The 12935-nt window shown below is 36.7% G+C and overlaps 1 protein-coding gene across 1 annotated transcript in view; it reads right to left on the bottom strand.

The window, feature by feature from the left end:
- Nucleotides 1–7011, bottom strand: part of ARHGEF38 (Rho guanine nucleotide exchange factor 38) — a 134401-nt gene extending 127390 nt beyond the window's left edge. Inside the window, exon 1 of the mRNA XM_033214915.1 lies at nt 6672–7011. Within this exon, the coding sequence (XP_033070806.1) occupies nt 6672–6867 (196 nt within the window). The 5' untranslated portion in view covers nt 6868–7011. The remainder of the gene's footprint in view (nt 1–6671) is intronic.
- Nucleotides 7012–12935: the final 5924 nt, after the last annotated feature.

Genomic DNA, 12935 nt, shown 5'->3' with positions numbered 1-12935 from the left:
TATAAATCAAGCTGGCAAACTATTAAATAAAATGTGATATATCCTTCTGTCTTGATAAATATATTTTATAACAACCTGAAAGGCCAATTTCTAATTTAGATTTCTCATATCCCTCAGAGTTTTATGCCAAAATTTGGCAGGGGGCCTTGGGACACATGCATTCCTACCCAGTCTTGAGGCTTGAACCCCCTACTCTTCTCTCTACCAGCTTTCCCACCCAGAGGAACCTGGTAGGCATGGTCTGAACACTCGAGCATGATTCAGCTCCAGAAACACCTCCATAATCAATTGTCACTTAGGCCTAAGAGCATTAAGAGCATGCACACCAGCAACCACAGTTTGCCCTTGAGAACATGGGATAAGAAGAGGTCCAAGCAAATGTTGGAGCCAGTACTGAGACCTGTTGAACAGAAAATTCCACAGTCTCAGATACAGTCTAGAAGTGAAGGTAGGACTCCCAAATAAGCCATAACTTTGAGTCTTAACTGTTTCTAAGAATGATATTATTTATAAATTTAGCAACTCTTATAATAATTTTACTTTTATCAAGAAATCAATATTCACAAAGGTACTGATGCTAACATGATTATGGTATCAAGAAAAAGTAATTCTATAAACAGAGATTTTTTTTTTTTCTTTTCCTGTGTCAACAGAAACAAAGATGAATGTAGCTTGGGTGCTTTTCTCCCATCTTTTCTCCAACTATATTACTATTTTAAGGTATATTTCTATTCATGCTTGCTGCTTGCTTGGTTTCTATCTATCTATCCCCTTCTCTCTCTCCTTCCTTTCTTTCATTCCTTCTTCCGCTTGGTGTCTCATTTTGATAAACTCGTAATTTTTATAAACAAACAAAAAAAAGCACAACTAGAAATTGTGTTTGCTACTTTTAATAAAGTTACGCCTAAAGTCATATCAGTCAAACATAGGAATAAATTTGCCCATCACAATGTGGTAGTAGTAGAATAGCTCAAACAGTCTCAATTTCTGTGACTCAAACATTATTTGACACAAATGGTCCTTCTAAAAACTGCAAGATGCCTCTACTGAAAACAATAGGAAAGTAAAATACCCTGCTTTACACTGGTTTCTATGCCTGAAGTAAGACAAAAATTACTGAGTTTTTAAAGCGTCTTGCCTTTTAGAAAGATTCGCCCTTCAAACTATGACACACACCTATTTGTACTGGTGTCACATTACTGATTCAAATACTTCCCATTTCACTATAGAGTGTATGAAGGCAGATAAAGGGGAAGGAGCTACTCACTAATCAAAGAACAGACACGAACAAAAAGGGTTTGTAGCACTGGGATAGAAACAAGCACAGGAAGCTGGACAATTTGTTTTACTCCATTCTTCATTTGGCCTTGAACAAAACTCAGCAAGTCTTCCCGTGTTAATTTCTGCTTCCTGACAGACTGTCTATATTCTTAAAAAACATTTTAAATTAAATGGCCTCATAGTCTTACCAAGTCTAATTTATTATTTGAGCCCCTTGTCCCCACATGGCACAATATGTTATTTTGTATAAAGTTCATACAGTAGGGTAGTTCATCTTTAGCACCATAGTAAAACAACTTTGGGCATCATAAAGATAATCATTCTTAATGAGAATGATACAATAGCCTTTGCAAAAAAGGTACCACAGACCCACCATGAAATGGAGAAGTAATTTTTGCCTTGTGTTACCAGCAGTGGTAATGGGTAATAGTATTTTACCCATATATTCTCACCTTTTCATCTGGTGTTGGATAAACAAAAACATGCATTGGCCAGAAAATGAAACAGAAGTTTAGTGTGGCCATAGAGGATAAAGGTAATCGACCCGTCTTGGTTTGTTTGGGCTGCTATAACAAATATTATTGGAGACTGGGTGGCTTAAGTTTACCAAACATTTATTTTTCACAGTTCTGGAGGCTGGAAAATCCAGAATCAAGTTGATCTTGTTCCTAATGCAGAAGATCTTATTCCTGCTGAGACCCCACTTCCTGGTTTGCACATAGCCACCTTCTTGTATCCTGACATGGCTGAGAGCAGAGAGAAGCAAGCTCTCTCTTGTCTTTTTTTTTAAGGGACACTAATCCCATTCACAAAAGCTTCACCCTCAATAACCTTATTACCTCCCAAAGACCCCACCTCCTAATACTGTCACATTGGGGATTAGGTTTCACATAGGAATTTTAGAGGAACACAAACATTCAGTCCATAGTAGCCATACTGAGAGGAAACCTATAATGTCAGTGACATAATTCATATATGGTTTTCAGAAAAGACTCCTGAATGTTAGTAAACTTTTGTTCTTCAAATTTTACAGTAACTTTCAATAAAAAGTCTAATCATTGCAAAAAAAGTGTCTCAAGTACACACATGAACACATACACGTACATACACGTATATCTATATCTACATACTGGATATATATATATACACACACATACACACATGTGCATAAGCACATACACACTTTGGTATAACTATTTAAATTAGGCATATTTCAAATGTAGAGGTCAAGTATACAAGTATTTATGAAACCCTTTCTGAGTTTTTACAACTCAACCACTAAATTTCTTGCATTTAGGTAATTTCTATGGCCCCCAGTAGAATGGAAATGAGGAATTGAGCTAGTGGAAGCTAAGTTGGCTCTTGTTACAAATAGAAGAGGAATTCTTGAAATATGGTTGTTGTGTGCTCTGAAAGGTCAAGTTGGGAATGAAACAGGCTTCCACTGGGAATTACTTGTTATACAAATTCTGTACATTTTAATCTCTGATGTTCATTTAACTGAAGAAACATCTTTCTGATAGAAACATGTGTCCCCACATATTTAGATACATACAGTGGCTCTTATTTCAGGCCTTGGTGCCTTTCTTCACAGCAGTTTCCCGCTTGGGCCTGATCATTCAAGTCATTCATTCTATTTAACAGTTACTGAGTGTTTACTGTATTCTGGGCTGCTGAGATGAAACAGTTAAGACAGATAGGGTTTCTTTCATGGTGTATGGGAGGGGAGGGAGAGAAAAGGGAGGGGAACAACAGTCAATAACAGGTGATAAACAAGGAAACAAAAACAATTTCAGACAGAGCTAAATCCAGTGAAGAGGTTAAAATGTCCTTCTCTTTCCTGTACCTTCCCTCATCCCTACCCTTATTATCCCTTAGAAACACCATATTCTGACAACCTCCTTCATGCAGTCCTGAATAGACCATTTCCTCCTTTTGTGGACCCACTGATCCCACCTCCACTTCTATCGTGCCACTTTATTGCATTTATTTGTTTACCTGTCTTATCTTTCCCAACCAGACTTTGAGCCTCTTTGGAGTAAAGGTCAGACATGTTTTCTTAATGATTTTGTAGTTGTAATTCCTGGCACATATTCTGTTTTTCCTCTTCATTTTAACCCTCAAGACACAGCATATAAAACATTCAATAAATGTCAGTTTACCAAACGTGTATGATTTTATAATTTGTATTCTTTCCAATGTATCAAGTGCCTTGAGAAAAATTAATTTCAAAGAACAAGGTATAACATATTCAATAAATGCTAGTCAACTGAATTAATCTGTTCAAGGAGTAAAGGAGCCTAAGGGTAGCCTGTCTGTTATTGTACAACTCGAGGCTTAGTAGAAATGACTATGTTGATGTGATCACAATCTTCTGCAAAAGTTTTAGTATGTCCTTGTTGGAGCCATGTTCTATCATTTTAATTCAGCCAGTGTACCATTTTAAAAATTGTTATTACAACTTAAGTTTCACACTATTAAAGTGATGTGAGGAATTGAATTGAGCAGATAGACTATGTATTATGAGTTAAAAGACAAGCTCAAGAATGCCAGAGAAAGATCTTACGTTTTCCAGAACCCAGAGAACTTGCTTCCCCAGAGAGTTAGGACAGTGAATTTTACTCAAGTAATATAGCATTGAAGGACAACCAATTAAATAACTAATTAAATAACCAGCTAAATAATTTGAGGAATGTGGTGTTGCCAGAAATTCCAGTATTTGAAAGCACTCTTTGACCTCACAAGAGCTTTAGGCCATCTATCCGAGGGCTCTAACCATTCCAGGTGTTTATTCAGTGCCTCCCAGGGACTACCAGTTCCAAGAAAGGGAAAGGAAAAGCCCTTGCATTTGAATAATAAAGAGCTTCTTAAGGTGATTTAGGACTCATCTGCATAATAATGGGTATTGTACAGGCCACAGAACAAACACACAGAACTGATTGTTTTGAACATTAATGAGAAAATGCCTTCCCTTGTTGCCAAAGCTGTTCTAGTCGAACCATGCTAAAAGCTCTATCAGGCATTCAATAATCAGACTTGGGTTTTTTTAAGGGTTACATTTTTTAAATGTTACTTATCAGGAGGCCAGTCTATCTTTATGGCTTATGTGCTCCTCTATACTTCTTGGTGATTTTTCTCAAGCACAGACTAGAAGTATGTGTTAACTCCTGAGTTTTGCCTTCCACCTTCAAAGACTCCAACAGAGCACAGGAAAGCCACAAATCAAATGAAGTGCGTAAGAAGCCTGAGGTCTTCTGCAAAGTAACCAACCCATGTCTGCTCTATTGTGTGGTCATAGACTTATTTTTTTAGGTAAATTTGGTAAGCAAAAATTTGTCAGTAGCAGAAATTATTTTCTATTTTTATTTTGTTAATAGAGACTCTGATAGATGCTGAATTAGTGAAACTCAGACAGAAAAAACATGTCATTAGGGATAAAGCAATGGGCTTTTCCTGAATTTTAGACGTGGTCTCTTTATCAAAGGACAAGAAAGAATTGAAAAAGAGAAATAAGGTATACAAACTTCGATTAATATTGGGAAAGTTCTGTTTTATCATTATGGTAGCCATTATTCCTAAAATTTGTTGGCCAGTATACTAGATGTTTTATGTAATTATCTAATTTCAATCTCCCAACAACACTATGTGGCAAGTATCATTAGTCCCACTTTCATAGACAGGAAAATTGAGGCTCAGATATTTAAAATAATTTGCTGAAGTTCTATTTGGTAGTAAGTTGAAGAACCAGGATTAGAAACTAAATGTGTATGATTTTAAATTCTCATGGTACCTATTCATCATGGAATGCTACATAGCCATAAGAAAGAACAAAATCATGTCCTTTGCAGCAACATGGATACAACTGGAGGTCATTATCCTAAGCAAATTAATGCCAGAACAGAAAACCAAATACTGTATGTTCTCACTTATGAGTGAGAGCTAACCATTAGCCATACATGGACATAAAGGTGGCAACAATAGATACTGGGGACTACTGGAGTGGGGAGAAAGGCAAGGGCTGAAAAACTACCTACTGGGTACTATGCTCAGTATCCAGGTGATGAGATCATTTGTACCCAAATCGCAGCATCACACAAAATACCCATGTAACAAACACATACATATACCCCCGAATCTAAAATACAAGTTGAAATTTTAAGACATCCATTCTTTCCAATGTATCCGTTGCCTTCAGAAAAATTAATTTCAAAGATTAAACAACACCCTCCCTCATTTAAAAAAAAAAGTATTTGAGGATAAGTTTGATGCTGTGCTTTAGTCCTGAACTACCAGTACTGTTTTTTAATTTTTAAACGTTAACATAGTACTAATTTTTAGATTTAATTTAAATGCATTTAATGTAACTTATTTAACTTAATTAATTTGCATAACTAAATCTAAGCTCATATTTGTGGAAAGAGATTTGTTAAATAAAAGCATGTCCTATCGGTCTTTCTGACCTCATCATAGTTTTTAAATACAAAACGACAGCTCACGGTGGGATGATGAGAGTTCAAACACACCTTATGCTAAAAGCAGGAGAGGCAAGTTCTGGAGGACCACATAACAGGTACTGAAGAGAAGACATAAAATGCTGCCCAATATCAGCATCAAAATGAAATTTTGCTAGAAAAAAATGATCTTCAGGAAACAGAGGAGAGAAAGAAAGGACAGATAGGACAGGATATAGATTAAGGCCCTGAAACAAACGATGTGCTATTATAACTGTGCCAAATTATCTTAGTACCATCACAAAATAAACTGAAGTTATTTCCTCAAATATCATTCAAAATAAGCCTCCTAAACATTTCTTACCATATTTGAGTATTATTCAATTTACTCAAAGGAAATGATCACCTAAGTGAATTTCAGCAAATCTTGTTATACCATCTCTCTGACTATAACATTCCTTCTTTTTCATAGACACGATTATAGTTTCATGCCCCTATTTAAGATAACCACAATCACAGTTCAGTATAATTACTTAGATAGATCTCATGGTGTAATATCACATATCTACTCATTGAGATGAACAATCTTTTGTAGGTTTCTGAATTATTTGCTTTCTAGTGTTTCCCACTTCTTAAGTTGGGTAGAGAAGGGAGAAGAAAAGAAGAAGGTAGAAGAAAAATGATTACCCTCACCAGGATAAAAAAGAAAACCCCAGCAATATTAAGAGTAATTGAGAATTGACTCTTTAACATTGAATCACATAATACAAAATTTTTCCTATAATTTACAGGTCACATTTACTTTCATCTTATTTTGTGGGAAGGAGAGGTGGTATTTGATTTTCTCCTCTGCCTTGTGTGTTTTCTTTGCAAATGGAAACGTAGCAGAAATGGAGCAGGGAGTGCAGTAACTGGGACAATTGATTTCTTTTTGGTTACCTTGTAATTTCTGGTTGTATTCGGTCCTGTCAGATTGGCTCCTCCTCAAGGTGCCAGAGTGGTCCCCAGAAACACTGCTCTCAACCACAGTGTCAGTCTTCCTTCTCTCCAACATATAGAGTCTGGACCTCAAGAAGGCCAGATTCTTTTTCTTGGTGACCATGTTTTCTTTCCCAGTGACTTCTTTGGGCTCCATATGAGGCAAAGACAAGCTTTAGAGGCTTGCAGGCAATGACTGGTTGCTAAGGCGCCTCAGGGTGAGGGTTAAAGCCACTAGAATGACGAGTTTATCTGCCCCCTTCTAACTAAACTGCTTCACTCCAGGGTTACCTGGCTGTGACTGCCACCACCTCTACGAAGTCCCAGAGCTCCACCCACATGAGGTCATTCTTTTTTAAACCTAGAATCCAACAGGGGAAGCTGCCACCTGTTACCTGAGAGACTTGCAGCACAGAGCTAGGCAAAGCAGGGACTGCGCTGTCACATGCTACTGAAGCAAACAAAAATCCCATTGTGTGGGGTGAGGGGTGGGGAAAAAGGAAAGTGAACAAGGTGAGGCAGTGAGGAAGGAAGTACATGTTAGCATAACCCGCTGTTTATGGGTTTAATGTGTGCCCATGGGTGTGTGCAGGTGCGCTCAGGACACTGTGTTGTGGTCTGCTGCCTGGAAGCAGACTGGGGTTTGTGCGTGGTTTTTGGCTAGAGTTACTCACAGGTGACCCACGGAGTCAGTGCAGGGGCTATAAGAATTTGCATTTGCATCATAACAGTGAGTACAGAATCATTTTCAGTGATTACTGTGCACACTCAAATTTATGCTTCTGCCTGTGAATGTTGAACATTCCACAATTATTTATTAAAAACATACTTGCCAAACCCTGATCCGCATTCCTGAGGAAATAAGGATTCACACGTGAGAGTCATCTGGCAGCAGGCAAAAGAAGTGGAGGGGAATGCCCATAGAGGCCTAGAGCCTTTTCAGATTTCTCACTCTCCACAGGCTGCCCTTGTCTGAAATTAATCCTTCCATGGTCCCACCCTGTCCTTCTATGTTCTGGTCCTTAGGAAAATAAGCCCCATGTCAGGGTTCAATTTCTGTAAGATCTTTTCCCTGTCCCTTTCATAGATGTAGTCCCAGAAAAGGGCATCTCACCTTGGGAATATAAGAAGAGGAAAAATGTTTGAAACTGAAGAGGCACTACACTTCTAGAAAGTAGAAAGGATAGGGCAGCTGTTGAAAGAGAGAAAGGTGAACAGTGATAGGCCTTTCATTAATGTTTTTTTTTTGAAGTTGTTTTTCCTCATATTTCCTGAGATCTCTCAAGGGAGAAATTCTAAGAAGCTCTGGGAATGTGCTGAGTGCTCTGTATGCCTTCATTAAGGAAAAGAAAGGCCCTAAGGAGGAACATGGATTCTCTCCTATTGTAAAGGGACCACCAAAATCCAGCTCTGTGCTGACCAGTCTGAATCTTGCATAACTTCTGTTAGAAAAGATTTATAAATGAGGAGAAAGATGTAAAAGTCATTTCCCAGCTCAGGATGTGTGGGCTGAATATAATTTACATAATTATCTTAAAAGATAAATGACAAATCTTCACCCATTAAGGAGACATCTATATATAGCTTGGCGTATTGAATGGCTTTTATTTAATATAATTGATAGCCTTTTTTGAATAAATCCTCCCAAGTACGTTTAACAAATACTTTTAAAGGCATATTTACCTCTAAAATATAAAAGGATATTTTTGGATTTATGTCAAAATGCCTCAGTTGTGTTCTAATATTATATATGTTTGAATGTATGCATGCATATACACACTTATTTATAATTGCCTGGTAGCTACCAGGGATTTATTTAGATATAGTACCATTGAAAAAATGTGCAATTAAAACTACAGGACTTAATGCGTAACGTGAGGTTTAGGACACAGCACTCAGAAACTTTGTCAATGGACCATAAAAAGCAGATCAAGACCTAATGAAAATGGTAGCATAAATTTACACATGATAAATGCTTAAAAAATGCATAAATACTACAGCAAATATAACCCTTTATCTTGAAAAAGATATGGCATTACTTGTGGAAATGGGCCTCAGAAAGGTCACAGCTTATGGGTTGTGAAATGGCAAAAGAAGCATTATTTGAAATCAGAGGGAAATTTGTTACACCAGATGTGGATGGGTGTGGCTCATAACTCAGGCAGTGAACTGAGGTCACTGGTAATGTTTGAGGAGTGTACCTGTGTGAGTTTTGTGTATTCTTATGTGGCTCAGGTCATCTGGGTAGTTTTCTGCGTTCGACTAGTGTTTCAAGTAGACAAAATCACACACAAACAAATGCAAAATTATGTTATATTCAAACCCTTCCCTAACATTTCAATATTGTGGGAATAAATTTGTATTTTCAAAACAAGTGTTATAGCAGAACTTATTGTAGTAGCTTCATTATACAACTCTGTATTGCTTAACAACAAGGATACATTCTGAGAAAAGCATCATTAGGCTATTTTGTCATTGTGTGAACATTATGAAATATATTTTCTTTAAAAGTAGCTTCATTATACCATCCTGTATTGTTTAACAACAAGGATACATTCTGAGGAAAGTATTATTAGGCAATTTTGTCATTGTGTGAACATCATGGAATGTATTTACGCACAACTAAATGGTGTAACCTACTACACATCTAGGCTATATGGTACTGCCGATTGCTCCTGGGCTATAAACCTGTTACTGTACTGAGTACCGTAGGCTATTATAATGCAATGGTAAATATTTGTATCTCTAAACATATTTAAACACAGAAAAGTACAATAAAAGTATGGTATTATAATGTTATGAGACCACCATTGTATATGCAGTTCATCATTGGCTGAAACATCATTGTGCAGCACCTGATTATGTTTTTTAATTTCACCAATTATGAAGATACATAACATAGCTACTATGAGTTCAGTGGTAAATATATATTTTATTTATTCACATTATTTTGAATGTAAAATTTAAGAATGGTATATAAATTCTCTCAAAACAATCTTCTATTCAATCAGGGAATCAGGCAGACACTGTTGGTTGCTTACTTAGTCTTCATTTTTACCGCCTCCTACCCCCATGCTATTCTTTGTCAACAGAACCCTTCTCTTGTTCAAGGAAGCATTAGGCTTGGCCAATGAATGATAATCTTTTTTCCTATCTTTTTCAATCTCCCTTTCTGTTAGGGTTGGCCATGTAACCCCGGTCCTGGCAAATAGGACCTTTAGAATAACTGATGGATTATTGATCTTGGGAAAGTTTTTGGTTCTCCAATAAAAGGGGCAATCTCATCTGGTTTCAACCTTCCCCATTCTTCTAGACTGATCATAGGTGCAATTCATGGAGCAGTCACAGCCCTCCTGTGTCCATGGGAAAAGACCAAGAGATCCATGGGCTCTGATACTTTGACCTATGGAACCAACATCAGTAGCCATTCACCTTTAGATTTGTTATGAGGGTCAAATAGATCTTCCCTCCCTAAGCTATTGTTAATTGGAGTTCTTGTTGCGAATACATTTCTAGTGGATTTAACAAATGGTGCTTAATTTACATACAGATTCACAGTTCTCTTGCTTATCTCCTTGACATTTCTTAAGCCAGTGTGTTTAGAATCCCTAGTGTAAAACATGACTTAGTTTTTCTAGAAATGAGAACAGCCAGGTCAGAGAGATTTTGAGTGCTTTGACACTGGGGCATCTTGCTAGAACATCAATGAGACTGGAGGAGCAAGGCCTCTAAGCTTCATATTTTTTAGCAAAGGTATAAAAATGTTTTAATATAGAAGGTTGATATTACTTAAATAAATAAATAAAATATTGATATTAAGACATTTAAACATATTTTGTTTGGATAAGGAACAAACAATCCCCAGTTCATTATTAGGAAAAGCACTGGACGGTGAGTACAAGACTCAGTTTTAGTCTTGACTGTGACATAAATCAGCTTCATGATCTTACAGTTGACATAGTCTCTCTAGGTCCTAATTTATTCATTTGTAAAATATAAGGGAGAACTCATCATTAGTGCTATTCACTGAATATTTTTAGTTCTCCATTTAGGCGCATGGAAGTATTTTACTTCCCTACACCCTTTTGAGTTAGACATGGTCAAGCAACTTGCCTTGGCCAAAGAAATTGATTGAACATGATGTATGTCACTTTTAGGGAATGTTTTAATAACACAGTGAGTGTTTTTGCTATAGCTTTCTTTCTGTCGTTATTGGTACTGGCAAGATTCCAGGCAGTGGGGGCTCCATCAGGATGAGTCCTGGAATGTAGATGGCTCAGAACAAAACCTCCAGACACCCCATGATGATTGTACAGTTTGATCATGAAAGAATCCTTTGTTGCTTTAGTCTACTGAGATTTGGGACGTTTTTATTACCTAGACTTAGCATAACCTCAACTATTCTTATTAATGTTGGATGTAGATTACTTGATACATAAATCTTTTTATGTCTAGCATTATGTGATCTCAGGATTCCAAAATATCCAAGGTGATTCTAGATTGTAAAACTCATCATTCCAAAACAGAAGTCACATCTCTTGAACAATGTTGTGAATAAACTAAATCAGAGGAAGGAAAGGGCAAAAGTTAGGAGCTTATTGTAGCAGTCCCGGCAAGAAATGCTTGGACTACAATAGTAGTGGTAGGAATAGAGAAAAGTTGATGAATTCAAAATACCTTTTAAGAGTTGAACTGACACAACCTGTAGATGATTTGATTGAGGTGGATGAGTAAAAAATGAATGAAAGATGAATTCTAGTTTTTAAGATTGAATAACTGGGAAGATATTTTGTGCTGTGCACTAATATAGGAGGGAAGAAGCACAGAGGAAGAGTAAATTTGGTGAGATTATCAAGAATTCGATTTAGGATACATTAGTGTTAAGATGCCTACAAGAGATAAAAGAGAAATGTCAGGTATGCTTCAGATTTATGAATTTAGAGTCACTATTTAGATTTTAGATAAAAACGGGAGTCATCAAAATATACATATTATTTTACGTCATAGATTGATGAGGTCATTTAAGAAGAAAATATGTCAAGAGGAGAAGGATCAAAATCAAACCCTGAAAGACTCTGAGTTTAGAGATGGTTTTGGAGGAAAATGCATCAAAGAAAGTAGGAAAGCAGCCATTGAGGTAGGAGAAAAACAGTGGAATGTGGCACATAGAAGTCTAGATGCAAGTTTTTCCCAAATGAAAGGATAGCCTGCCAGGAAACCAAATAAAATGAAAATAATTCTTTTTAATTCGGCACATGTTGATCATTTATAAGTTTTTCCAAAGGAGGTTTAGTAATGTGTAGAGGAGAAAGCAGGAATGGAAGGAATTTTGCTAAAGGAGATAAGAACATTGAAATGTGGGAATGACACTGCTGAGAACATTTGCAATCATTTATTATTATTTTTTCTTTTATTTTAGTTTCAGGGGGTACATGAGCAGGTTTGTTTTATAGGTAAATTGCATGTTGTGTGGGTTTGATGTACAGATGATTTCATCACCCAGGTAATAAGCATAGTACCCTAGAGGTAGATTTTCAATCCTTGCCCTCCTCCCATCCAAAACACTCAACTAGGCCCCAGTGCCTGTTGTTCCCTTCTTTGCATCCATGTGTACTCAATGTTTAGCTCTCACTTATAAGTAAGAACATGCAGTATTTAGTTTTCTGTTTCTGTATCAGTTCACTTAGGATTATGGCCTCCAGCCCTATCCATATTACTGCAAAGGACATAATCTCATACTTTTTTGTGACTGCCTAGTATTCCATGGTGCATATGTACCACATTTACTTTCTCCAATCTACCACTGATGGGCATCTAGGTTGATTCCACATCTTTGCTATTGTGAATACTGCTACAATGAACATATATGCACATGTGTTTTTATGCAGTCATTTATTATTATTGGGCAATTACTATATGTAAGGATTATACCTAAGTAAAATAGTGAGAAAGGTAGGATAATATCTATATTTTAAAATATGGGAACAGGTTCAGGGAAGTTAAGTAATTTTCCCAAGATCAAGTAGCTAGTAAATGATGGAGTAACACAAATTCAGCCCCCTTTTACAGAAAAGCCTGTGATCTTAGCCACTCTGCTGTATACCAAGTGCCTAAAAACTGCCCGACATACAGCAAGTGTACAACAAATGTACTTTTCTCCACTAAAAGTATCTAGAAACAATTCCTCATTACCTTTACTTTATTTTTTGGGATGAGTTCAAGGGA

This window comes from Trachypithecus francoisi, unplaced genomic scaffold, assembly GCF_009764315.1.
Source record: "Trachypithecus francoisi isolate TF-2019V2 unplaced genomic scaffold, Tfra_2.0 Lachesis_group1, whole genome shotgun sequence".
In the NCBI taxonomy this organism is placed as follows: Eukaryota; Metazoa; Chordata; class Mammalia; order Primates; family Cercopithecidae; genus Trachypithecus; species Trachypithecus francoisi.
This window is presented reverse-complemented; position numbering and strand designations above follow the sequence as displayed.